Raw genomic sequence first — 26,178 nt, 5'->3', positions numbered from 1 at the left:
AAACATTAAAATAATGGCAAATATGCAAGATGGAAAATAAAGTAACAGGTAAAGGTTGAGAAATGCTATTTCCAAATTCATGAACCTAGTTTACAGGGAAATAAGTCAAGTGAAAAGATCATATTGGCTTAAAGGCCGTTTTAAATTAATAAAAGGTCTTACAGTAGATGACTATCTCATTGTCACCATATTGTTTTATCTAAGAAACTAATTTAAATGTATATCAGAAATTGGAACAAACAAAAAACAAAAGAAACCAAAAGAAAAACGGCATTTCTCAAATTAATAGTTGGCTAAAACAGGAAGCATGCACACTGCTTTTGTAAAATATTAATAATAAGAGCTGGTTAAAAGCCCCAATCAAATGGCAAAGTGACTCGTATTCCTTACACAGTTTAGAGCCAAACAATCACCCACGAATACTGATTCAACATCAATAGTATAAATACTTGTGCGGAAATCAGCATAATCTCAATATTTCGGGGTGTCCCGAAGACAGTCGAAGCCTAGTGTTGCTGCTGTACTCAGCACCTGTAGGCTTAATTGTGACCATTGACACATTTAAATCTCATTTGCCGACAGCTGTAGCCAACTTGGATTCAAGGCAGCTGCAATAAATTCCGAAGGCGACCCTGAGTAACAGAAAAAACACGTCTAAATATACCAAAAGTTCAGAGTTCTCAGAGTTCCAAAGCATTCCGGCAGCATAGTTTACTGCTGTATCTATGGATAAGTTTAGATTAGTATGTGTCCGGCAGTGAACATGTACAGAGAGGGGTGAACACCTACATGCTGGCTACTGTTCTCTTGTGGTGTTTTTGAAATAAAGTCACCATGGTTTGCAATTCTACCTCCTCTCATGGTCGATTCTTTCCCTGAAAATCCAACCGCTAAAGGGTCGCTGTCTCACAAATGTAGGGGCTTGGACTGGGAGCTGTAGGGTCGCCGGTTCAAGTTCCCGACCAGACCTAAAATATGGAGTGTGGACTGCTACTTGGAGAGGTCCCAGTTCACCTCCTGCCCTGCCGTGGTGCCCTTGAGCAAGGCACCGGACACCCCCCTTCCCCCCTCACTCCCATTGCTCCCCGGGCGCTGTACAATAGCTTCCCACTGCTCCTAGTACTAGACTCCTGGTACTAGGATGGGTTAAATGCAGAGAACAAATGTCACTGTGTGCTCTGCATGTGTGTCCATTAAAGAGGGTTTCATCCTTCCCAATTCTATTCTTCTAATTCTATGTGTTATAGTTTTGTGATTTTCACACCAACATTTTTCTTTGCTTTCATTGACTATTTAGACTACAACTATTTCAGTAAACCTATTTGACCCTAGTTAGCCCAGTATTTAAGATGGGCCGGAAATTATAAAAAAGGGTAAAGGGTTTTAAGTGGCAGTTTATTTAATATGTACTTATATAATTATATAATTCATTGCTTTAATAAATGAGTACATAAACAATTATGCTGTATTTTAAGTAAAGATAAATGTATACAATTATAAATAGTTAAATGAATATGTGAATAATTTAATCCGTATAATTGTTATTTATCATAAATGTATACAAATACATGTACTGAAGCACTTAATAATGCAATTAGACCATTTACTTTTAGACGCTAAACTGCTCCATAGTAAAAGTAATCAAACTTTGTAAAGATGATCAGTATCATCGTTTCACGATGAACAATGACATTTAAAAAATCAAAGAAACCTTTATAAAACATGTGTATTAATTAAAATTAAAGTTTTTTGTTCCACCATTTTTTCATCCGACAACTGAAAAATGTGGCTTAAAATAATTATATGATGATATAGTGTAAACTAAAAGATGGTCAGGGGTCAGTTATATAAATAGGTTTTTCGAAAATTACAAGTTATGTTAATATGATTTTTAAGAAAAATAGGTTTCAAAAACAGTATGAAAGAAAATGTTAGAAGGAGACTTACAGTTGAGTTACTAGCCCTACTGGATGAAATACAAAATACAAGAGGTACTGGCAACACCTGTTCCAATCGATGCCTGTTGTCCACACCACATTTGGCAAGGGCCCATATTTAACCTCGCTGCGTAAGCAAGCCAGATCGTATATAAGGGGGCCCAACAGGACAGGGGACATTGTGGTGGAAGACAATCGGAGACTTCAGCTTGTGGTAGGCTTATCTTCTGCTGTATAGCATTTCAATGCATTCTGTATTTGCTCAATTTGTTTAAAATATAAATTCATTGTAAAAAATATCATGAACAATATTGTTGATTTAAGACCAATATGATATCTTCTCAACAGGATTGTGGAATATTTCTGACTTTTCTCATTAAGAGTGGAACAGGTATGAACATATTTCAACTACATTACATTTGTAAATATATTTTATTCCGTCAATCGAAGTTAGAAAAACATTTTAATGAGCTAATTACTTATAACTCCATACTGGAATGTGTTCTGGTAGTGGTACACAGGAAAATAATTGAAGTGTGGACTGTTACCATTCAACATTTCAGTTTACTTTAGAGCAAAGCAGCTGACCCCCACACAGCTTCCTGGGCCCTGTATAGTAGCTGCCCACTGCTTCTAATTCTGGGTTAAATTAATAAATACAAAGACTACATTTCACTGAGTGTGGTGCTGTGCACATTTGTGTGACGATTTAACGAGAATTTGATTTGAATCCCTCCATTTCAATTTCAAGGAGAATTCAATTTAATGGGGATATGTTTATTTTTCTTTGATGACAGACATTCTGGGCTGTTCAATCAAATTGATTGAAAACATTACAATAAGTAAGATTAATAAGATTTATCTTACTTGTGTGTACTTCACAGAAATAAACTGCCACCATGAGTACCGACGCGGAGATGGCCACTTATGGCAAAGCTGCCATTTACCTTCGTAAGCCAGAGAGGGAAAGAATTGAGGCTCAAAACGCACCATTTGATGGCAAGAGTGCCTGCTATGTGTCTGATGTCAAGGAGCTGTACTTGAAGGCAACAATCCTCAAGAGAGATGGTGGCAAAGCCACTGTCAAAATACTGGGAACTGAGGATGTACGTATCATTAAATCAGTGTGCACAAGGAATTCAATTTGATCAGTTCTCATTGTAACACATTTCCTGTTCTAGGAGAGGGTAGTGAAAGAAGAGGACATCAGCCCAATGAACCCTCCCAAGTATGACAAGATTGAGGACATGGCCATGATGACCCATCTCAATGAAGCCTCTGTGCTGTATAACCTCAAAGAGCGTTATGCAGCATGGATGATCTACGTAAGACTAATTGCCTAATGAGACTGAAAAATGTTTGCTGGAAACATGAATTTACATTTAAATTCTCTATGATCACTTTTAGACCTACTCTGGGTTGTTCTGTGCCACTGTGAACCCCTACAAGTGGCTACCAGTATACGATACTGAATGTGTAAATGCCTACAGAGGCAAGAAGCGTATGGAGGCTCCACCCCACATCTTCTCTGTCTCTGACAACGCTTATCAGTTCATGGCTACTGGTAAGTCATTACCACTAATTTAGAACGCATCAGTATATAGGGTTTTTGTTTTTAACATGTACTTGATTGGTTTATGTTTTGTTCACTTTTACAGATAGGGAAAACCAGTCTGTCTTGATCACGTAAGTTTGTAACATTTACAATTGTACCAATTGTTTTTTTATTAAGATTAATCAAAAATTAATCAAACATATTGGTCACGTTCTTAATGATCTCTGTCTATAGTGGAGAATCTGGTGCTGGAAAGACTGTGAACACCAAGCGTGTCATCCAGTACTTTGCAACGATCTCAGTTTCTGGACCCAAGAGGGACACATCAAAGGTATGTTACTCTATGTCACAGAGCTTCTCAAAGTGTGGTCCACGGACCACTGGTGGTCCGTGAGCGCCCCCTAGTGGTCCGTGAGTATATTGGTAACATTTCACATTTGAAATAAATACATTTATTTTCGCACTCTCGCAGGAATATCTCCGCAATGGAACGAGCTTAAGTTTCACTTTCGATTGCATGATATAGCCCAGATAAACACCTTCATCACACATGTTGCCACTTGTTTGTACCATTTTCAGGCGATTTGTAAAAAACGATGTGTTTTTGGATATTTGTGGAGTTAGGTGGTCCGCGAGTGTTTTTTTATTGGTTAAGTGGTCCTTGGTATGAAAAAGTTTGAGAAACACTGTCATAGAGCAGTGTTTCTCAAACTTTTTCATAAAAAAATTAAAAAACACCCGCGGACCACCTAACTCCACAAATATCCAAAAACACATCGTTTTTTACAAATCGCCTGAAAATGGTACAAACAAGTGGCAACATGTGTGATGAAGGTGTTTATCTGGGCAATATCATGCAATCGAAAGTGAAACTTAAGCTTGTTCCATTGCGGAGATATTCCCGCGAGAGTGCGAAAATAAATGTATTTATTTCAAATGTGAAATGTTACCAATATACTCACGGACCACTAGGGGGCGCTCACGGACCACCAGTGGTCCGCGGACCACACTTTGAGAAGCACTGCGTGATGATGACGATTCAGGATTCTTTATCATTAGAAGTTTTTTCAGGGATGAACAAATGAAGTCATTTCCTGACAGCAATTCTTAACCTGGATTATAGGGGTCACTTGAGGATCAGATTATTGCAGCCAATCCATTGCTTGAGGCTTATGGTAACGCCAAAACTGTGAGGAATGACAACTCTTCTCGTTTTGTAAGTATGGAACAGTTTCTACACACGAGAGAAGCATTGTTACATTGCACATGTGGAGGGACATTAATGATTATGTTATTTCAAACAGGGTAAATTCATCAGAATCCATTTCAACACAGCTGGCAAACTGGCTAGTGCTGATATTGAGACTTGTAAGTAACAATCCTTATAATGTATACAAACTACTGTAAGTAAGATTTAGCCTGGCTCTGACTTATGATCAAAACTTGTAGATCTTCTGGAGAAGTCTAGAGTGACATTCCAGCTTGAGCAAGAGAGAGGCTACCATATCTTCTACCAGATGATGACCGCCCACATCCCTGAGCTGATTGGTAAGAAGATTGAGATATTACAATTGTTTTAACCTTATTAGAGTTTTACATTTATAAGAAATATCTACTGACATGTTTATATTTTTGGGATTCTAGAACTGGCACTCCTCACAACCAACCCCTACGACTTCCCCATGTGTAGCATGGGTAAGATCACTGTGGCCAGCATTGATGACAAAGTGGAGCTGGAAGCCACGGATGTGAGTAATTTTCAATTCAACATATTAAAATAGACTTTGTGAAACAAATGCAACATCATTCAAACTCTTTTAAGAACTTTTTCTTGAGCAATTATGTTTTTTGTGTCTTTTGAAATCAGAATGCTATTGATATCCTGGGCTTCACTAATGAAGAGAAGATGAGCATCTACAGGATGACCGGTGCTGTGCTTCACCATGGTAACATGAAGTTCAAGCAAAAGCAGCGTGAGGAGCAGGCTGAGCCTGATGGCACAGAGGGTGAGTATTTAATCTTAGCTCAAAGCTTAGAGCTCCGCAAAAACATTGGTACATTTCTTGATAACATTGTGTTCTTCACAAATGATGATGGACATTTCTGAATTATTTTCAGATGCTGACAAGGTTGCTTATTTGCTGGGTCTGAACTCCGCTGACATGCTGAAGGGTCTGTGCTATCCTAGAGTGAAGGTCGGAAATGAGTATGTCACCAAGGGACAGACTGTACCTCAGGTAAACAATACATATCAATATTCGACTTTGTACTATTTAAAACAAAAAATGTAGTACAGAGTTCATTAGGAAAAAGATATGCGATGTCAGTTGGCATTTTTTGTACTTCTGTCAATGAGTTCTAATTGAATGCTAAATTCAAGGGAGATCTTTCATTCAATTTTTGTTTTGGAATTTTAGTGCTATGTATCTTGAAAATAATATAATATACCAGTTGTATATGTAAAAAAGGAAATCACATCACTGTTTTCTTTAAGGTCATGAACTCAGTGCCTGCCCTGGCCAAGTCTATCTATGAGAGGATGTTCTTGTGGATGGTCATCCGTATCAACCAGATGTTGGACACCAAACAAGCTAGACAGTACTATATTGGTGTGCTGGATATTGCTGGCTTTGAAATCTTTGATGTAAGCCTGAGTTCCAACAATTTAGCTGTTGATACTTCAATAAATAATAGTTCTTATTGCCTTGTAAGAGATTATAAAGATTATATGTCCTTTTGCAGTTCAATACATTGGAGCAGCTGTGCATCAACTTCACCAATGAGAAACTGCAACAGTTCTTCAACCACACCATGTTCGTCCTGGAGCAAGAGGAGTACAAGAAGGAGGGTATTATCTGGGAGTTCATTGACTTTGGTATGGACTTGGCTGCCTGCATTGAGCTGATTGAAAAGGTAAACACTTCATTTATTATATCATAAATCATATGTAACAGTTTTTGTATTTGTTATCATGTATCACTAAATGATATACCTCTTTCAACTTTTTAAAGCCCATGGGCATCTTCTCCATCCTTGAAGAGGAGTGCATGTTCCCCAAGGCCTCAGACACATCCTTCAAGAACAAGCTGTATGACCAGCATCTTGGCAAAACCAAAGCATTTGAGAAGCCAAAGCCCGTAAAGGGCAAGCCTGAGGCCCACTTCTCCCTGGTGCACTATGCTGGTACTGTGGATTACAATATCTCTGGCTGGCTGGACAAGAACAAGGATCCCCTGAATGACTCTGTCATTCAGCTGTACATGAAATCCTCAGTGAAACTGCTGGGTCTGCTGTATCCTCCAGTAGTTGAGGGTAAGATAGTAACTACAGTAAACACATTTTAAGACCAGAGATAACATATACCTTTTACAAATCAAATGTATATTTGTAATATTATTTTATTTTAACTCATCAACTATTACTTGTTTATGCTAATCTTGTGACATTCTAACAAAACATCAACAGAGACTGGTAAGAAGGGAGGCAAGAAGAAGGGTGGCTCTATGCAGACTGTGTCCTCACAGTTCAGGGTAAGTTTTTTTAGAGCAAACATATCTAATTGCTCTCTGTTTAAACTAAAACTCACAATTGTGGCATTTCATGACATGAGACACCATTATGGATTACAGGAGAACTTGGGCAAGCTGATGACTAACTTGAGGAGCACCCATCCTCACTTTGTGCGCTGTCTGATTCCTAATGAGTCAAAGATTCCAGGTAAATAGAGAACATAATCGTGATAGTCTTAATGACTGGGTTAGGTTTGTTTGCATTGAATTAGACACTTATTAAATCATTAAAATCATTAATTATGAAATGTATTTTTTTACAGGACTGATGGAGAACCACCTGGTTATCCACCAGCTCAGGTGTAATGGTGTCCTGGAGGGTATTAGAATCTGCAGAAAAGGTTTCCCCAGCAGGATCCTCTATGCTGACTTCAAGCAGAGGTATAATTTATTTATACATATAATTGTAACCTCTCATTATTACAATGTAATGCTCCTCCTGACAATAAACTCTTTCATATAGATACAAGGTGCTGAATGCCGGTGTCATCCCTGAGGGTCAGTTCATGGACAACAAGAAGGCTTCAGAGAAGCTGCTTGGGTCAATTGATATTCCTCATGATGAATATAAATTTGGACACACCAAGGTAAGTACTTTACATTTACTTCATAACTGTACAGTGTATTTGTTGTATGCTACTGTGACTACGGTAGTATGTATTATACATGTAATTAATAAAACTACCTCAGGAGGTAAACTCTGGTAGCCTCTCTTTTTTTATCCCGGAAAATAATAAAAAATAAAAAACAATACTTCCTTGTTTATGATGAAACAAGTGATTAAGACTTGGCCTTAAAGCCATTCCATCCAACCAAAAACCATCATATAAATAGAAGTCACATATTTCATTTTGTTGTTTGCTTGCTTGTTATACAGTGTTTCAAGTGTTCATTACTTAAATTCCTCATTTATTTGCTGAAAGAAATGTATGTTTCCCCTCCTCTGAATCTGAAATAATTAGTTGTTTCTGTTTGTTCAGGTGTTCTTCAAGGCTGGCCTGCTGGGTACCCTTGAGGAGATGAGAGACGAAAAACTGGCACATCTGGTCACCATGACTCAGGCTTTAATGCGTGGTTTCCTCAGTAGAACGGAGTTTGTGAAGATGACACAAAGGAGGCATGTCGAAAACTGCTAATTCTGATCAATGGGGTAAAAAAAAAGAAAATGGTCTAAAACCAATTTTTCTGTGCAGGGAAGCCGTATACACCATCCAGTACAACGTGCGCTCCTTCATGAATGTGAAACACTGGCCATGGATGAAGATCTACTACAAGATTAAGCCTCTGCTGCAGAGTGCTGAAACTGAGAAGGAGCTGGCAAATATGAAGGAGAACTATGAAAAAATGAAAACTGACCTGGCTACTGCCCTGGCCAAGAAGAAGGAACTGGAGGAGAAGATGGTTTCCCTTCTGCAGGAGAAAAATGATCTGAGTCTGCAAGTAGCATCTGTAAGTAAATGTCAACAGACAAATACGCTTTTTCATGTTTGTGAATATATAAGAGCTAACATGTATTTTTTATGAAAATCGTCTAGGAAGGAGAAAATCTGTCTGATGCTGAGGAGAGATGTGAGGGACTCATCAAGAGTAAGATTCAGTTGGAGGCCAAACTCAAAGAGACAACTGAGAGACTGGAGGATGAAGAGGAAATGAATGCCGAGCTCACTGCCAAAAAGAGAAAGCTGGAGGATGAATGCTCTGAGCTCAAGAAGGATATTGATGACCTGGAGCTTACCTTGGCCAAAGTGGAGAAGGAGAAACATGCCACTGAGAACAAGGTTTGGAATTCATAATCTGTCCATTAGGTAGTGAGATTATAATTATTTATTTGTATTAACAGTCTCAGTAAATCTTTCTTGCACATTTAGGTGAAGAACCTGACCGAGGAGATGGCCTCTCAGGATGAGAGCATTGCTAAGCTGACCAAGGAAAAGAAAGCCCTTCAGGAGTCTCATCAGCAGACTCTTGATGACCTGCAGGCAGAGGAAGACAAAGTCAACACTTTGACTAAGGCCAAGACCAAGCTTGAGCAGCAAGTGGATGATGTACGATTACAGTCACTTGATTTGGAAAAGCAAGATTAATCTTGAAAAAAAACATGATAATTAAAAATGTACACCTTTGTTTAGCTTGAGGGTTCTCTGGAGCAAGAGAAGAAGCTGCGTATGGACCTGGAGAGAGCCAAGAGAAAGCTTGAGGGTGATCTCAAACTGGCCCAGGAATCCGTCATGGATCTTGAGAATGACAAGCAGCAGTCTGATGAGAAAATCAAAAAGTAACTTGGTTTTTCTGTTTGCACAACATACATATTTTTAAAGAAGTGTTCAATTGCATGAACTCAATGTACTTTATCAATTTGTTTCACAGGAAGGACTTTGAATGTAGTCAGCTCCTTAGCAAGATTGAAGATGAGCAGTCTCTGGGTGCTCAGCTCCAGAAGAAGATCAAGGAGCTCCAGGTGAGATATTGTGTAACACTTAACAATACTGCATACATTTGCTATTATGTGTAATAAAGTGAATGATTGCTAAAAGAGAAAACATCTACATTCAACAGGCTCGTATTGAGGAACTGGAAGAGGAGATTGAGGCTGAGCGTGCAGCTCGTGCCAAGGTTGAGAAGCAGAGAGCAGACCTCTCCAGGGAACTTGAGGAGATCAGTGAGAGGCTGGAGGAGGCTGGAGGTGCCACCTCTGCTCAGATTGAGATGAACAAGAAGCGTGAGGCTGAGTTCCAGAAGCTCCGTCGTGATCTTGAGGAGTCCACTCTGCAGCATGAAGCAACTGCTGCTGCCCTTCGCAAGAAGCAGGCTGACAGTGTTGCTGAGCTGGGAGAGCAGATTGACAACCTCCAGCGTGTCAAGCAGAAACTTGAGAAGGAAAAGAGTGAATACAAGATGGAGATTGATGACCTCTCTAGCAACATGGAGAATGTTGCTAAGGCAAAGGTACACTAGCATTACATGCTTTTTTGATTATATTAGGTGTTACCAATATGAATATAGTACACCATTTCAATTATTTTATGAATAAGCTCTGATCACTGATCTTATGTCTTTATTCCTTATTAGGGAAATCTTGAAAAGATGTGCCGTACTCTTGAGGACCAACTTAGCGAACTGAAGACCAAGAATGATGAAAACGTCCGTCAAATCAACGACACAAGTGGACAGAAAGCACGTCTCCTTACAGAAAATGGTATCTACATGTTTTTGGTGAACGATCCGTGGAGTATATGATTGAGAAACATACCACAAACTAACGTATTATAATATTTTTCACACAAGGTGAGTTCAGCCGTCAAATTGAAGAGAAGGAAGCGCTTGTCTCTCAGTTGACCAGAGGCAAGCAGGCTTTCACACAGCAGATTGATGAATTGAAGAGACAGATTGAGGAGGAGGTTAAGGTAAGAAACCATTAAGATGGTGTGTATTGGTATTGTTGTAAATTAGATATTGTGCAAAGGTTAATAATATTTCTTACAACAGGCCAAGAATGCTCTTGCCCATGGCCTTCAATCAGCCCGCCATGACTGTGATCTGCTGAGGGAGCAGTTTGAAGAGGAGCAGGAGGCCAAGGCAGAGCTGCAGCGTGGAATGTCCAAGGCCAACAGTGAGGTTGCTCAGTGGAGATCAAAGTATGAAACTGATGCTATCCAGCGCACTGAGGAACTTGAGGAATCCAAGTGAGTGACATTCAAACTGGTAAATGGCCAGAAGTGTAGCATTTTAACAAAAACTCTACTGATTCCTGAATTGCTGGTAATAATATTAGTATTTTTAAATGTGTATAGCTTCTTACTTTGAGGCCAATCGTTTAGATTAATTAATATGATAATTCTTTGTTTCATATATGCAAATATAATTAGAAAATAACTTGTAACTTTATGAGTTTAACTGAGCCACAAATACCTCAATTTTCAAACAGGAAAAAGCTTGCCCAGCGTCTTCAGGAGGCTGAGGAACAGATTGAGGCAGTGAATTCTAAGTGTGCTTCTCTTGAGAAAACCAAACAGAGGCTCCAGAGTGAGGTGGAGGACCTCATGATTGATGTAGAGAGGGCCAATGGCCTTGCTGCCAACCTGGACAAAAAGCAGAGGAACTTTGACAAGGTAACACAATTTACTGTGTTTGGTCAAAACACACAAACAATGACATGAATATTTATTTCGCCATCTTACGTGAACATAACCAAATAAACTGTATGAATTGTATTATTCAGGTGTTGGCAGAGTGGAAGCAGAAGTACGAGGAGGGTCAGTCAGAGCTTGAGGGAGCACAGAAGGAGGCTCGTTCTCTCAGCACTGAGCTGTTCAAGATGAAGAACTCTTATGAGGAGGCTCTTGATCAGCTGGAGACCATGAAGCGTGAAAACAAGAATCTGCAACGTGAGTTCTACATAATGTAACATAATTGTTTTTTGATATTTTACAATTTAAGGTTCAACAATATGTTAAACCCATGTATCTTTCTGCAGAGGAGATCTCAGATCTGACTGAACAGATTGGTGAGACTGGCAAAAACATCCATGAGCTGGAGAAGTCCAAGAAGCAGGTGGAGACAGAGAAGACTGAGATCCAGACAGCTCTTGAAGAGGCTGAGGTATTTCTTTCCTGGCAGTTCATAACATTACAAATCATTGACACATATATCAGTGTTTGAAGGCAAAGCTGAGTGTTTAATTGTTTGATTTCATTAGGGAACTCTGGAACATGAAGAGTCTAAGATCCTTCGTGTCCAGCTGGAGCTCAACCAGATTAAGGGTGAGGTGGACAGGAAGCTGGCAGAGAAAGATGAAGAGATGGAACAGATCAAGAGGAACAGCCAGAGAGTGACTGACTCCATGCAGAGCACTCTGGATTCTGAGGTCAGGAGCAGGAACGATGCCCTGAGAATCAAGAAGAAGATGGAGGGAGATCTGAATGAGATGGAGATTCAGCTCAGCCATGCCAACCGCCAGGCTGCTGAGTCCCAGAAGCAGCTCAGGAATGTGCAGGCACAGCTGAAGGTATTGAAAGGAACAGTTGTTTTTCCAACTATGGTAGATTGGGCTACATTTTGGCATTCATGGATATGTCTGATCTTTTTCTCACTAGGATGCACAACTGCATCTTGATGATGCTGTTAGAGCCCAGGATGACTTCAAGGAGCAGGCTGCTATGGTGGATCGTAGAAATGGTCTTATGGTGGCTGAAATTGAGGAACTTAGAGCTGCTCTGGAACAGACAGAGAGAAGTCGCAAAATTGCTGAGCAAGAGCTGGTGGATGCCAGTGAGCGTGTTGGACTTCTGCACTCTCAGGTGAACATACCCAATCATTTGTTTCAATTATTCAAGAATCTAATGAGATCTTAAATATTGTGAATATTAGACAGGTGTTGACTTAGGAGGCTAAATATGTTTACCTTTTAGAACACAAGCCTTGTGAACACCAAGAAGAAACTGGAGACAGACCTGGTCCAGATCCAGGGTGAAGTGGATGACATTGTTCAGGAAGCAAGGAATGCAGAGGAGAAGGCTAAGAAGGCCATCACTGATGTAGGTTTCAATGTCATGTGTTCTTACTTTAACTGCAATGGTTTTTCCTTGGTATTTCTAGTTAACATGTTATGCTGTCTCCTGTAGGCTGCTATGATGGCTGAGGAGCTGAAGAAGGAGCAAGATACTAGTGCTCATCTTGAGAGGATGAAGAAGAACCTGGAGGTTGCTGTTAAGGACCTGCAGCACCGTCTGGATGAGGCTGAGAACCTGGCCATGAAGGGTGGCAAGAAGCAGCTCCAGAAACTGGAGTCTAGGGTAAAAAAAGAGTCATACTAAGATTTATATAGCTGAAAGAAACTTTTGAAAACAAGCTGGATACTTAATGTTTTAATGTTATTCAAAAGGTGCGTGAGCTGGAGGCGGAGGTTGAGGCTGAACAGAGACGTGGAGTAGATGCTGTTAAAGGTGTCCGCAAATATGAGAGGAGAGTTAAGGAGCTCACCTATCAGGTAAAGTCACTTTCATAGTTAACATGTACAGTACCAATTACTCTAATATACTAACCTATTAAAATATTGAAACGTGCAAATCTTACCTGTCTTTCACAGACTGAGGAAGATAAGAAAAATGTTGCCAGGCTGCAGGATCTGGTTGACAAATTGCAGCTGAAGGTGAAGGCCTATAAGAGGCAGGCTGAGGAGGCGGTAAGGACAATATATACATTTTTTGTGTAGATATGTCAGATTTATTTTTACCAGCAAATCTTGCTGATTGTTAAGATTACCATCACATTCTTATATTATATTTTAAAGTGTTTGAAGGTTTCTGTACCTTAAACTATGTATCTCTTATTCCAGGAGGAACAGGCCAATACTCATCTGTCCAAGTGCAGGAAGGTTCAGCATGAGCTGGAGGAGGCTGAGGAGCGTGCTGACATTGCAGAGTCCCAGGTCAACAAACTGAGAGCAAAGAGCCGTGACTCTGGCAAGGTAACTATAAAGACATTTCAGCTTTTATGAATGAAAATTTAATTAAATAACTCTTAATGCCTTACTTAAGTCTTGACAGGACAAATATAGCACAAATCTTTATGAAATGAATGACAGAGAAATTGTTCAGATGTATGCAGAGTATAATGTTTATGCATATACACTATGTATTTATATTTTGTTTGTTTTTTTTACAGGGAAAAGAAGCAGCTGAATAAAGCACTTGAGTGGATTGACTGTTTCTAATCATATAATATGATGTGAAATATACCACAATAAACGTTTTTGATCTTTAATGGAATTGTCTTTCTTATTAGTGCGAATGCTTTGCCGGTGTAATGCCGTGTTATGCATGCCCGCCCAAAAGGAAATTATATCGTTTCCAAACCTAACTTTGCCGTACTAATCATTGAAATGGCTGCGAGTGTTCCCTTTACGCTGTGGCGCGCAGTGGGCAGACCCGTCCCTCCCTACAGGCCGATCACGCAGACTGCGTGGGGCCTCACCTTGCGGAGGGAGCCTCAACTGAGTCGAAAAGGCGGCGCACCTATGCGCTTATGCGGCGCAATTAGTGTGGTGCGGCACGGTTTCGCCGCTGCGAGGCTCCACTAGCATCTAATATGCTTCTAGAAAGGGCAAATGTGAAGCTTGGAAAATGTAGGACAAAGCATAACAAATTCTCCCATCTTTGTTTGAATGTCTGGCATACAGTATGTTACATGCAACACACATGATGCATACATTTCTGATGTAGAGGTATGATTTAAAATCAATAATGACCAAAACATATGTATCCGATGTTACCATGTGTAATTATTGAGGCCTGTGGAAAGGAAAGCTTTTAAGCATGCCTCCAATGTGTATGTATAGGTCCATAGCACAGGCAATGGTAAGGAGAGCCCAAGACATTCCAATCATTATTAAGAGTAGGCTACTTTTGGATCCGTCAGGATTAGTTGGTGGGACTGTTTGAGGAGAAGGGTAAAGAGGTTGACCATTGTCACTTTAACCCCAACATGTAAAATTTGCAAGAGCATAATGAATATCTTGGTCAAAAGAATCCAAGAAACCTTTCATGTGAAGCTGCACAATGTAAAGTTTGAAAGATTCTGACAGAGAGACGTTTTATGTAGAGAAGAGCCAGAGAATGCGACTAGCTGTTCAAAGTATCTTTGTTTAATTATTGTTTCAAGTTTATTGATTATTGATAGTGAGAATGTCTTACTGATTATTTTCCTCATTATGCAACAAAACCTAAAAATCCATCTTTCAAATATAATTAAACCTAGTTTTACTGTAGTAATCCAGGACATTGATTTAATATTTGTTTCAATTGTATGATCACAAAAGGATTCTGTAAAATAAAAAACATTATACAAGTTATGTTATAAAACTGTTAATTGTTATGTTACCAAAATATAAATTATGGTTTAATTAATCAAATTAAAGAAGCAGTTTAAGGTCATAGAAATTAATTTAAAAGGAATATACCTTGAAGAATGAAGAGGGTGTTCAAGAGCTTTAAATAAACTTAAAGAAAAGACCTGACCATACTTACTGAAACCTGACACATCAGATGATATGTAACAACAACATCAGTTGTATGCCAACCAGTCTGCCATACCACATTTGGTGTATGCCACATTTAACTTTTACTGTGTCATCAAATTGTATTCAATATAAAAGACACTGGGGGACACGATAGGGGGTAGCAGCAACAGCCTCTTCTGTTTTCCTACTTGGGGTAATATGCTCTCTTAAGCTTGAAATTATTTGAATATGTTTTTCATTCTCAATTATTTTGTTGTTATTGAAATATTTGTTGAGTGAGTCTTGTTTTACCTTCTCTAACAACTAAAAACTGTTTTGAACAGGATTGATTCAATACTGTTGAAGGAGAGGGGGTTAGGTAAGGAAAACCTTTAAGTGTTTAATACATGTGCAAATTATTTATTCTTCATTTAATGTCTGCTGTAATTAATTGAAACGTTTACAAATCATCAAGAATATGTTAGTATATACTCTTAGTTAAAACCAAGTCTGAAACGGACTTTGAGTGAAATTAAAGCCAACCTGTAACAATACAGAGATAATGTTTACATGCACATTTGTAGCTATTTATCTGCATAATTTTAAGTTCAAATGATGTTGAATAACATGTGCAATCTAATGAACATAGGTCTAAGTTGCAATTAATTTGGAATCATCCAACAGACATCAGCCGGCACCATGAGTACAGACGCGGAGATGGCCACTTATGGCAAAGCTGCCATTTACCTTCGTAAGCCAGAGAGGGAAAGAATTGAGGCTCAAAGCGCACCTTTTGATGCCAAGAGTGCCTGCTATGTGGCTGATGTCAAGGAGCTGTACTTGAAGGCATCAATCATCAAGAAAGATGGGGACAAAGTCACTGTCAAAGTCTTGACCACTCAGGAGGTTTGTATCACAAAGTCAGAGTTAAAGTGGGAAGCCAGAGAGAACTAGCAATGTAAAATGATTGGATCTAATTGTGAAACATTTCCTGTTCTAGGAGAAGGTAATGAAAGAGTGTGATGTGTATCCAATGAACCCTCCCAAGTATGACAAGATTGAGGACATGGCCATGATGACCCATCTCAATGAAGCCTCTGTGCTGTATAACCTCAAAGAGCGTTATGCAGCATGGATGATCTACGTGAGTAAATGTGTCTAATGAGAATAAGAAAAATATTGGATATTGCTATAGATATATAAATCTATATATATATAGGAAGGTTACATTTAAATTCTCTATGATCACTTTTAGACCTACTCTGGGTTGTTCTGTGCCACTGTGAACCCCTACAAGTGGCTCCCAGTATACGAGACTGAATGTGTAAATGCCTACAGAGGCAAGAAGCGTATGGAGGCTCCACCCCACATCTTCTCTGTCTCTGACAACGCTTATCAGTTCATGGCTACTGGTAAGTCATTACCACTAATTTAGAACGCATCAGTATATAGGGTTTTTGTTTTTAACATGTACTTGATTGGTTTATGTTTTTTTCACTTTTACAGATAGGGAAAACCAGTCTGTCTTGATCACGTAAGTTTGTAACATTTACAATTGTTTTTTAAATTAAGATTAATCAAACATATTGGTCATGTTCTTAATGATCTCTGTCTATAGTGGAGAATCTGGTGCTGGAAAGACTGTGAACACCAAGCGTGTCATCCAGTACTTTGCAACGATCTCAGTTTCTGGACCCAAGAGGGACACATCAAAGGTATGTTACTCTATGATGATGACGATTCAGGATTCTTTATCATTAGAAGTTTTTTCAGGGATGAACAAATGAAGTCATTTCCTGACAGCAATTCTTAACCTGGATTATAGGGGTCACTTGAGGATCAGATTATTGCAGCCAATCCATTGCTTGAGGCTTATGGTAACGCCAAAACTGTGAGGAATGACAACTCTTCTCGTTTTGTAAGTATGGAACAGTTTCTACACACGAGAGAAGCATTGTTACATTGCACATGTGGAGGGACATTAATGATTATGTTATTTCAAACAGGGTAAATTCATCAGAATCCATTTCAACACAGCTGGCAAACTGGCTAGTGCTGATATTGAGACTTGTAAGTAACAATCCTTATAATGTATACAAACTAATGTAAGTAAGATTTAGCCTGGCTCTGACTTATGATCAAAACTTGTAGATCTTCTGGAGAAGTCTAGAGTGACATTCCAGCTTGAGCAAGAGAGAGGCTACCATATCTTCTACCAGATGATGACCGCCCACATCCCTGAGCTGATTGGTAAGAAGATTGAGATATTACAATTGTTTTAACCTTATTAGAGTTTTACATTTATAAGAAATATCTACTGACATGTTTATATTTTTGGGATTCTAGAACTGGCACTCCTCACAACCAACCCCTACGACTTCCCCATGTGTAGCATGGGTAAGATCACTGTGGCCAGCATTGATGACAAACTGGAGCTGGAAGCCACGGATGTGAGTAATTTTCAATTCAACATATTAAAATAGACTTTGTGAAACAAATGCAACATCATTCAAACTCTTTTAAGAACTTTTTCTTGAGCAATTATGTTTTTTGTGTCTTTTGAAATCAGAATGCTATTGATATCCTGGGCTTCACTAATGAAGAGAAGATGAGCATCTACAGGATGACCGGTGCTGTGCTTCACCATGGTAACATGAAGTTCAAGCAAAAGCAGCGTGAGGAGCAGGCTGAGCCTGATGGCACAGAGGGTGAGTATTTAATCTTAGCTCAAAGCTTAGAGCTCCGCAAAAACATTGGTACATTTCTTGATAACATTGTGTTCTTCACAAATGATGATGGACATTTCTGAATTATTTTCAGATGCTGACAAGGTTGCTTATTTGCTGGGTCTGAACTCCGCTGACATGCTGAAGGGTCTGTGCTATCCTAGAGTGAAGGTCGGAAATGAGTATGTCACCAAGGGACAGACTGTACCTCAGGTAAACAATACATATCAATATTCGACTTTGTACTATTTAAAAACTAAAAATGTAGTACAGAGTTCATTAGGAAAAAGAAACGCGATATCTGTTGGCGTATTTCTTTCAATGAGTTCCCTATATTTAATACTAAATTCAAAAGTCAAGGGACATCTTTGATTCAATTTTTATACTTGAAATGTTGTGTCATGTTTCTTTATAAGGTAACAAAAACGGTTTTATATTGTCAAAAATGAAATCACATCACTGTTTTCTTTAAGGTCATGAACTCAGTGCCTGCCCTGGCCAAGTCTATCTATGAGAAGATGTTCTTGTGGATGGTCATCCGTATCAACCAGATGTTGGACACCAAACAAGCTAGACAGTACTATATTGGTGTGCTGGATATTGCTGGCTTTGAAATCTTTGATGTAAGCCTGAGTTCCAACAATTTAGCTGTTGATACTTCAATACAAATTAGTTCTTATTGCCTTGTAAGAGATTATAAAGATTATATGTCCTTTTGCAGTTCAATACATTGGAGCAGCTGTGCATCAACTTCACCAATGAGAAACTGCAACAGTTCTTCAACCACACCATGTTCGTCCTGGAGCAAGAGGAGTACAAGAAGGAGGGTATTATCTGGGAGTTCATTGACTTTGGTATGGACTTGGCTGCCTGCATTGAGCTGATTGAAAAGGTAAACACTTCATTTATTATATCATAAATCATATGTAACAGTTTTTGTATTTGTTATCATATATCACTAAATGATATACCTCTTTCAACTTTTTAAAGCCCATGGGCATCTTCTCCATCCTTGAAGAGGAGTGCATGTTCCCCAAGGCCTCAGACACATCCTTCAAGAACAAGCTGTATGACCAGCATCTTGGCAAAACCAAAGCATTTGAGAAGCCAAAGCCCGTAAAGGGCAAGCCTGAGGCCCACTTCTCCCTGGTGCACTATGCTGGTATCGTGGACTACAATATCTCTGGCTGGCTGGACAAGAACAAGGATCCCCTGAATGACTCTGTCATTCAGCTGTACATGAAATCCTCAGTGAAACTGCTGGGTCTGCTGTATCCTCCAGTAATTGAGGGTAAGATAGTAACTACAGTAAACACATTTTAAGACCAGAGATAACATATACTTTTTACAAATCAAATGTATATTTGTAATATTATTTTTATTTTAACTCATCAACTATTACTTGTTTATGCTAATCTTGTGACATTCTAACAAAACATCAACAGAGGCTGGTAAGAAGGGAGGCAAGAAGAAGGGTGGCTCTATGCAGACTGTGTCCTCACAGTTCAGGGTAAGTTTTTTTAGAGCAAACATATCTAATTGCTCTCTGTTTAAACTAAAACTCACAATTGTGGCATTTCATGACATGAGACACCATTATGGATTACAGGAGAACTTGGGCAAGCTGATGACTAACTTGAGGAGCACCCATCCTCACTTTGTGCGCTGTCTGATTCCTAATGAGTCAAAGACTCCAGGTAAATAGAGAACATAATTGTGATAGTCTTAATGATTGGGTTAGGTTTTGTTTGCATTTAATTCGTTTTGTGTGGCTTCAATTAAGACACTTACTAATCATTAATTATGACGTTTATTTTTTTACAGGACTGATGGAGAACTTCCTGGTTATCCACCAGCTCAGGTGTAATGGTGTCCTGGAGGGTATTAGAATCTGCAGAAAAGGTTTCCCCAGCAGGGTCCTCTATGCTGACTTCAAGCAGAGGTATCAGTCGATATTGTAATAGGTTAATTTTTTAAGCAGATTATTAAAATGTAATGCTCCCACTGACCATACACCTTTTCATAAAAGATACAAGGTGCTGAATCCCAGTGTCATCCCTGAGGGTCAGTTCATGGACAACAAGAAGGCTTCAGAGAAGCTGCTTGGGTCAGTTGATGTTCCTCATGACGAGTATAAATTTGGACACACCAAGGTAAGCACCTTCCCTTAACATACTAAAGATTTATTTTGAATGAAGTCAAGTGGTTCAGTTTAGTGTGTCTGATCATTTTCATATTAATTCAACATGTATATATGAACCTTCGAAACCAAAAAAAATGAAAGAAAATAGGAAAAAATCTGAAACTCCCTTTAATTTAAGATATTTGGTGCCAAGGAAACATAGAAGTGAATTACTGGCACGATAAAGAGAAAGAAGCCACCATGTGGCAGGACTATATCAGTTCATTATTAAACGTTTTTACATTTTCTTTTGTTCAGGTGTTCTTCAAGGCTGGCCTGCTGGGTACCCTTGAGGAGATGAGAGACGAAAAACTTGCATCTCTGGTCACCCTGACTCAGGCTTTGGCCCGTGGCTATATCATGAGAAAGGCGTTTATAAAGATGATTGAGAGAAGGCATGTTGCTAACAACTCATTCTCAATTGTGATTTGAGAATTCAAATATAACATCGTCTAAAAAAGCTGTTTCTTTTTTTGCAGGGAAGCTATATTTACCATCCAGTACAATATCCGCTCATTCATGAATGTGAAACACTGGCCATGGATGAAGGTCTACTACAAGATTAAGCCTCTGCTGCAGAGTGCTGAAACTGAGAAGGAGCTGGCAAATATGAAGGAGAACTATGAAAAAATGAAAACTGACCTGGCTACTGCCCTGGCCAAGAAGAAGGAACTGGAGGAGAAGATGGTTTCCCTTCTGCAGGAGAAGAATGATCTGAGTCTGCAAGTAGCATCTGTAAGTACACACATTATTAGACAGATGAGATCGTTTTTCCATGTTTGTCCAAGTTGATTTGCTCATTTCTAATTTTAAAAAATCGTCTAGGAAGGAGAAAATCTGTCTGATGCTGAGGAGAGATGTGAGGGACTTATCAAAGGTAAGATTCAGATGGAGGCCAAACTCAAAGAGACAAGTGAGAGACTGGAGGATGAAGAGGAAATGAATGCTGAGCTCACTGCCAAAAAGAGAAAGCTGGAGGATGAATGCTCTGAGCTCAAGAAGGATATTGATGACCTGGAGCTTACCTTGGCCAAAGTGGAGAAGGAGAAACATGCCACTGAGAACAAGGTTTGGAATTCATAATCTGTCCATTAGGTAGCGAGATTATAATTATTTATTTGTATTAACAGTCTCAGTAAATCTTTCTTGCACATTTAGGTGAAGAACCTGACCGAGGAGATGGCCTCTCAGGATGAGAGCATTGCTAAGCTGACCAAGGAAAAGAAAGCCCTTCAGGAGTCTCATCAGCAGACTCTTGATGACCTGCAGGCAGAGGAAGACAAAGTCAACACTTTGACTAAGGCCAAGACCAAGCTTGAGCAGCAAGTGGATGATGTACGATTACAGTCACTTGATTTGGAAAAGCAAGATTAATCTTGAAAAAAAACATGATAATTAAAAATGTACACCTTTGTTTAGCTTGAGGGTTCTCTGGAGCAAGAGAAGAAGCTGCGTATGGACCTGGAGAGAGCCAAGAGAAAGCTTGAGGGTGATCTCAAACTGGCCCAGGAATCCGTCATGGATCTTGAGAATGACAAGCAGCAGTCTGATGAGAAAATCAAAAAGTAACTTGGTTTTTCTGTTTGCACAACATACATATTTTTAAAGAAGTGTTCAATTGCATGAACTCAATGTACTTTATCAATTTGTTTCACAGGAAGGACTTTGAATGTAGTCAGCTCCTTAGCAAGATTGAAGATGAGCAGTCTCTGGGTGCTCAGCTCCAGAAGAAGATCAAGGAGCTCCAGGTGAGATATTGTGTTACACTTAACAATACTGCATACATTTGCTATTATGTGTAATAAAGTGAATGATTGCTAAAAGAGAAAACATCTACATTCAACAGGCTCGTATTGAGGAACTGGAAGAGGAGATTGAGGCTGAGCGTGCAGCTCGTGCCAAGGTTGAGAAGCAGAGAGCAGACCTCTCCAGGGAACTTGAGGAGATCAGTGAGAGGCTGGAGGAGGCTGGAGGTGCCACCTCTGCTCAGATTGAGATGAGCAAGAAGCGTGAGGCTGAGTTCCAGAAGCTCCGTCGTGATCTTGAGGAGTCCACTCTGCAGCATGAAGCAACTGCTGCTGCCCTTCGCAAGAAGCAGGCTGACAGTGTTGCTGATCTGGGAGAGCAGATTGACAACCTCCAGCGTGTCAAGCAGAAACTTGAGAAGGAAAAGAGTGAATACAAGATGGAGATTGATGACCTCTCTAGCAACATGGAGAATGTTGCTAAGGCAAAGGTACACTAGCATTACATGCTTTTTTGATTATATTATGTGTTACCAATATGAATATAGTACACCATTTCAATTATTTTATGAATAAGCTCTGATCACTGATCTTATGTCTTTATTCCTCATTAGGGAAATCTTGAAAAGATGTGCCGTACTCTTGAGGACCAACTTAGCGAACTGAAGACCAAGAATGATGAAAACGTCCGTCAAATCAACGACACAAGTTCACAAAAAGCACGTCTCCTTACAGAAAATGGTATTTACAACTTTTAGTCAATGATCAGAAGTGTATGTTATTGAGAAACCTAACACAAACTAATGTATTATGACATTTTTCACACAAGGTGAGTTCAGCCGTCAAATTGAAGAGAAGGAAGCTCTTGTCTCTCAGTTGACCAGAGGCAAGCAGGCCTCCACACAGCAGATTGAGGAACTGAAGAGACACATTGAAGAGGAGGTTAAGGTAAGAAACCATTAAGATGGTGTGTATTGGTATTGTTGTAAATTAGATATTGTGCAAAGGTTAATAATATTTCTTACAACAGGCCAAGAATGCTCTTGCCCATGGCCTTCAATCAGCCCGCCATGACTGTGATCTGCTGAGGGAGCAGTTTGAAGAGGAGCAGGAGGCCAAGGCAGAGCTGCAGCGTGGAATGTCCAAGGCCAACAGTGAGGTTGCTCAGTGGAGATCAAAGTATGAAACTGATGCTATTCAGCGCACTGAGGAACTTGAGGAATCCAAGTGAGTGACATTCAAACTGGTAAATGGCCAGAAGTGTAGCATTTTAACAAAAACTCTACTGATTCCTGAATTGCTGGTAATAATATTAGTATTTTTAAATGTGTATAGCTTCTTACTTTGAGGCCAATCGTTTAGATTAATTAATATGATAATTCTTTGTTTCATATATGCAAATATAATTAGAAAATAACTTGTAACTTTATGAGTTTAACTGAGCCACATATACCTCAATTTTCAAACAGGAAAAAGCTTGCCCAGCGCCTTCAGGAGGCTGAGGAACAGATTGAGGCAGTGAATTCTAAGTGTGCTTCTCTTGAGAAAACCAAACAGAGGCTTCTGAGTGAGGTGGAGGACCTCATGATTGATGTAGAGAGGGCCAATGGCCTTGCTGCCAACCTGGACAAAAAGCAGAGGAACTTTGACAAGGTAACACAATTTACTGTGTTTGGTCAAAACACACAAACAATGACATGAATATTTATTTCGCCCTCTTACGTGAACATAACCAAATAAACTGTATAATTTGTATTATTCAGGTGTTGGCAGAGTGGAAGCAGAAGTACGAGGAGGGTCAGTCAGAGCTTGAGGGAGCACAGAAGGAGGCTCGTTCTCTCAGCACTGAGCTGTTCAAGATGAAGAACTCTTATGAGGAGGCTCTTGATCAGCTGGAGACCATGAAGCGTGAAAACAAGAATCTGCAACGTGAGTTCTACATAATGTCACAGAGTTAATATTCAACATGTGTTGGAAAAATTATAATTGATATTTTACAATTTAAGGTTCAACAATATGTTAAACCCATGTATCTTTCTGCAGAGGAGATCTCAGATCTGACTGAACAGATTGGTGAGACTGGCAAAAACATCCATGAGCTGGAGAAGTCCAAGAAGCAGCTGGAGACAGAGAAGACTGAGATCCAGACAGCTCTTGAAGAGGCTGAGGTATTTCTTTCCTGGCAGTTCATAACATTACAAATCATTGACACATATATCAGTGTTTGAAGGCAAAGATGAGTGTTTAATTGTTTGATTTCATTAGGGAACTCTGGAACATGAAGAGTCTAAGATCCTTCGTGTCCAGCTGGAGCTCAACCAGATTAAGGGTGAGGTGGACAGGAAGCTGGCAGAGAAAGATGAAGAGATGGAACAGATCAAGAGGAACAGCCAGAGAGTGATTGACTCCATGCAGAGCACTCTGGATTCTGAGATCAGGAGCAGGAACGATGCCCTGAGAATCAAGAAGAAGATGGAGGGAGATCTGAATGAGATGGAGATTCAGCTCAGCCATGCCAACCGCCAGGCTGCTGAGTCCCAGAAGCAGCTCAGGAATGTGCAGGCACAGCTGAAGGTATTGAAAGGAACAGTTGTTTTTCCAACTATGGTAGATTGGGCTACATTTTGGCATTCATGGATATATCTGATCTTTTTCTCACTAGGATGCACAACTGCACCTTGATGATGCTGTCAGAGCCCAGGAGGAATTCAAGGAGCAGGCTGCTATGGTGGAGCGTAGAAATGGTCTTATGGTGGCTGAAATTGAGGAACTTAGAGCTGCTCTGGAACAGACAGAGAGAAGTCGCAAAATTGCTGAGCAAGAGCTGGTGGATGCCAGTGAGCGTGTTGGACTTCTGCACTCTCAGGTGAACATACCCAATCATTTGTTTCAATTATTCAAGAATCAAATACAATTTCAAATAACATGAATATTAGGCATGTGTTGACTTAGGAGGCTAAATATGTTTACCTTTTAGAACACAAGCCTTGTGAACACCAAGAAGAAGCTGGAGACAGACCTGGTCCAGATCCAGGGTGAAGTGGATGACATTGTTCAGGAAGCAAGGAATGCAGAGGAGAAGGCTAAGAAGGCCATCACTGATGTAGGTTTCAATGTCATGTGTTCTTACTTTAACTGCAATGGTTTTTCCTTGGTATTTCTAGTTAACATGTTATGATGTCTCCTGTAGGCTGCTATGATGGCTGAGGAGCTGAAGAAGGAGCAAGATACTAGTGCTCATCTTGAGAGGATGAAGAAGAACCTGGAGGTTGCTGTTAAGGACCTGCAGCACCGTTTGGATGAGGCTGAGAACCTGGCCATGAAGGGTGGCAAGAAGCAGCTCCAGAAACTTGAGTCTAGGGTAGGATTTATTCTAAGGGTTACACATGTAAAGCAAGACTTTGGGGGGGGAAACAGTATACTTAATTTTTTACTTTTATTCAAAAAGGTGCGTGAGCTGGAGGCGGAGGTTGAGGCTGAACAGAGACGTGGAGTAGATGCTGTTAAAGGTGTCCGCAAATATGAGAGGAGAGTTAAGGAGCTCACCTATCAGGTAAAGTCACTTTCATAGTTAACATGTACAGTACCAATTACTCTAATATACTAACCTATTAAAATATTGAAACGTGCAAATCTTACCTGTCTTTCACAGACTGAGGAAGATAAGAAAAATGTTGCCAGGCTGCAGGATCTGGTTGACAAATTGCAGCTGAAGGTGAAGGCCTATAAGAGGCAGGCTGAGGATGCGGTAAGGATAATATATACATTTTTTGTGTAGATATGTCAGATTTATTTTTACCAGCAAATCTTGCTGATTGTTAAGATTACCATCACATTCTTATATTATATTTTAAAGTGTTTGAAGGTTTCTGTACCTTAAACTATGTATCTCTTATTCCAGGAGGAACAAGCCAATACTCATCTGTCCAAGTGCAGGAAGGTTCAGCATGAGCTGGAGGAGGCTGAGGAGCGTGCTGACATTGCAGAGTCCCAGGTCAACAAACTGAGAGCAAAGAGCCGTGACTCTGGCAAGGTAACTATATCAAATGTGTTTAATCAAAAACAATGTATTTTAAATCTGATTACGTTTTACCCAACTTTAAGGCATGTTAATTTGTATCAAAATCAATCAAACCTTTTATGTCTATGTTTCCAGGGAAAAGAAGTAGCCGAGTAAAGCACACTGCCCGATCAGCTGTTTCTAATCATATAATATGATGTGAAATATTCTGTAAAAATAAAGGTTTACCTTTTCGCACTTATTTTGCCGTCTGCCTGCTCTTTTGATTGTATGAGAGATACTTTTTAGACTGGGAAATGGTATCCCAGTATGCTATCTAGAAATCACATTTGCACAAGCAGTGTTATCCTACCCAGTGGACCAAGCTCCACAAAAAAAATAACATCAAACATGGTGATTCTCATCATCTGTCTTAATTGTGATATTTGTAAGTATAACTTCAGGTGC

The 26,178-nt window shown here is 39.6% G+C and overlaps 2 protein-coding genes across 2 annotated transcripts; both read left to right on the top strand.

Annotated features, from left to right (window-relative positions):
• The first annotated feature begins 2,836 nt into the window (after positions 1-2,836).
• On the top strand, positions 2,837-13,823 carry LOC117539642 (myosin heavy chain, fast skeletal muscle-like). Its single transcript, XM_034205888.1, has 39 exons — positions 2,837-3,043; positions 3,119-3,262; positions 3,345-3,501; positions 3,596-3,623; positions 3,727-3,823; positions 4,616-4,708; positions 4,797-4,860; positions 4,942-5,040; positions 5,137-5,240; positions 5,360-5,498; positions 5,611-5,729; positions 5,987-6,136; positions 6,235-6,405; positions 6,504-6,804; positions 6,958-7,022; positions 7,122-7,209; positions 7,325-7,442; positions 7,525-7,648; positions 8,042-8,178; positions 8,255-8,510; positions 8,597-8,839; positions 8,930-9,106; positions 9,191-9,336; positions 9,429-9,519; positions 9,618-10,007; positions 10,131-10,257; positions 10,347-10,465; positions 10,548-10,744; positions 10,987-11,170; positions 11,281-11,446; positions 11,536-11,660; positions 11,758-12,066; positions 12,155-12,358; positions 12,470-12,595; positions 12,683-12,853; positions 12,943-13,047; positions 13,147-13,242; positions 13,396-13,527; positions 13,725-13,823. Exons 1-39 carry the CDS (start codon positions 2,837-2,839, stop codon positions 13,743-13,745), a joined length of 5,790 nt encoding a protein of 1,929 aa, XP_034061779.1. The 3' UTR covers positions 13,746-13,823.
• A 1,933-nt stretch (positions 13,824-15,756) lies between these two features.
• LOC117539643 (myosin heavy chain, fast skeletal muscle-like) lies at positions 15,757-25,972 on the top strand. The gene is made up of 39 exons (XM_034205889.1): positions 15,757-15,963; positions 16,058-16,201; positions 16,313-16,469; positions 16,564-16,591; positions 16,676-16,772; positions 16,883-16,975; positions 17,064-17,127; positions 17,209-17,307; positions 17,404-17,507; positions 17,627-17,765; positions 17,878-17,996; positions 18,257-18,406; positions 18,505-18,675; positions 18,774-19,074; positions 19,229-19,293; positions 19,393-19,480; positions 19,608-19,725; positions 19,813-19,936; positions 20,224-20,360; positions 20,445-20,700; positions 20,791-21,033; positions 21,124-21,300; positions 21,385-21,530; positions 21,623-21,713; positions 21,812-22,201; positions 22,325-22,451; positions 22,540-22,658; positions 22,741-22,937; positions 23,180-23,363; positions 23,474-23,639; positions 23,754-23,878; positions 23,976-24,284; positions 24,373-24,576; positions 24,688-24,813; positions 24,901-25,071; positions 25,159-25,263; positions 25,363-25,458; positions 25,612-25,743; positions 25,867-25,972. Exons 1-39 carry the CDS (start codon positions 15,757-15,759, stop codon positions 25,885-25,887), a joined length of 5,790 nt encoding a protein of 1,929 aa, XP_034061780.1. The 3' UTR covers positions 25,888-25,972.
• The last annotated feature ends 206 nt before the right edge of the window (positions 25,973-26,178 follow it).

This window comes from Gymnodraco acuticeps, unplaced genomic scaffold (assembly GCF_902827175.1).
Source record: "Gymnodraco acuticeps unplaced genomic scaffold, fGymAcu1.1, whole genome shotgun sequence".
Taxonomy (NCBI): Eukaryota; Metazoa; Chordata; class Actinopteri; order Perciformes; family Bathydraconidae; genus Gymnodraco; species Gymnodraco acuticeps.
The sequence above is the reverse complement of the archived record's forward strand: the minus strand, read 5'-3'. Positions and strand labels throughout refer to the sequence as shown.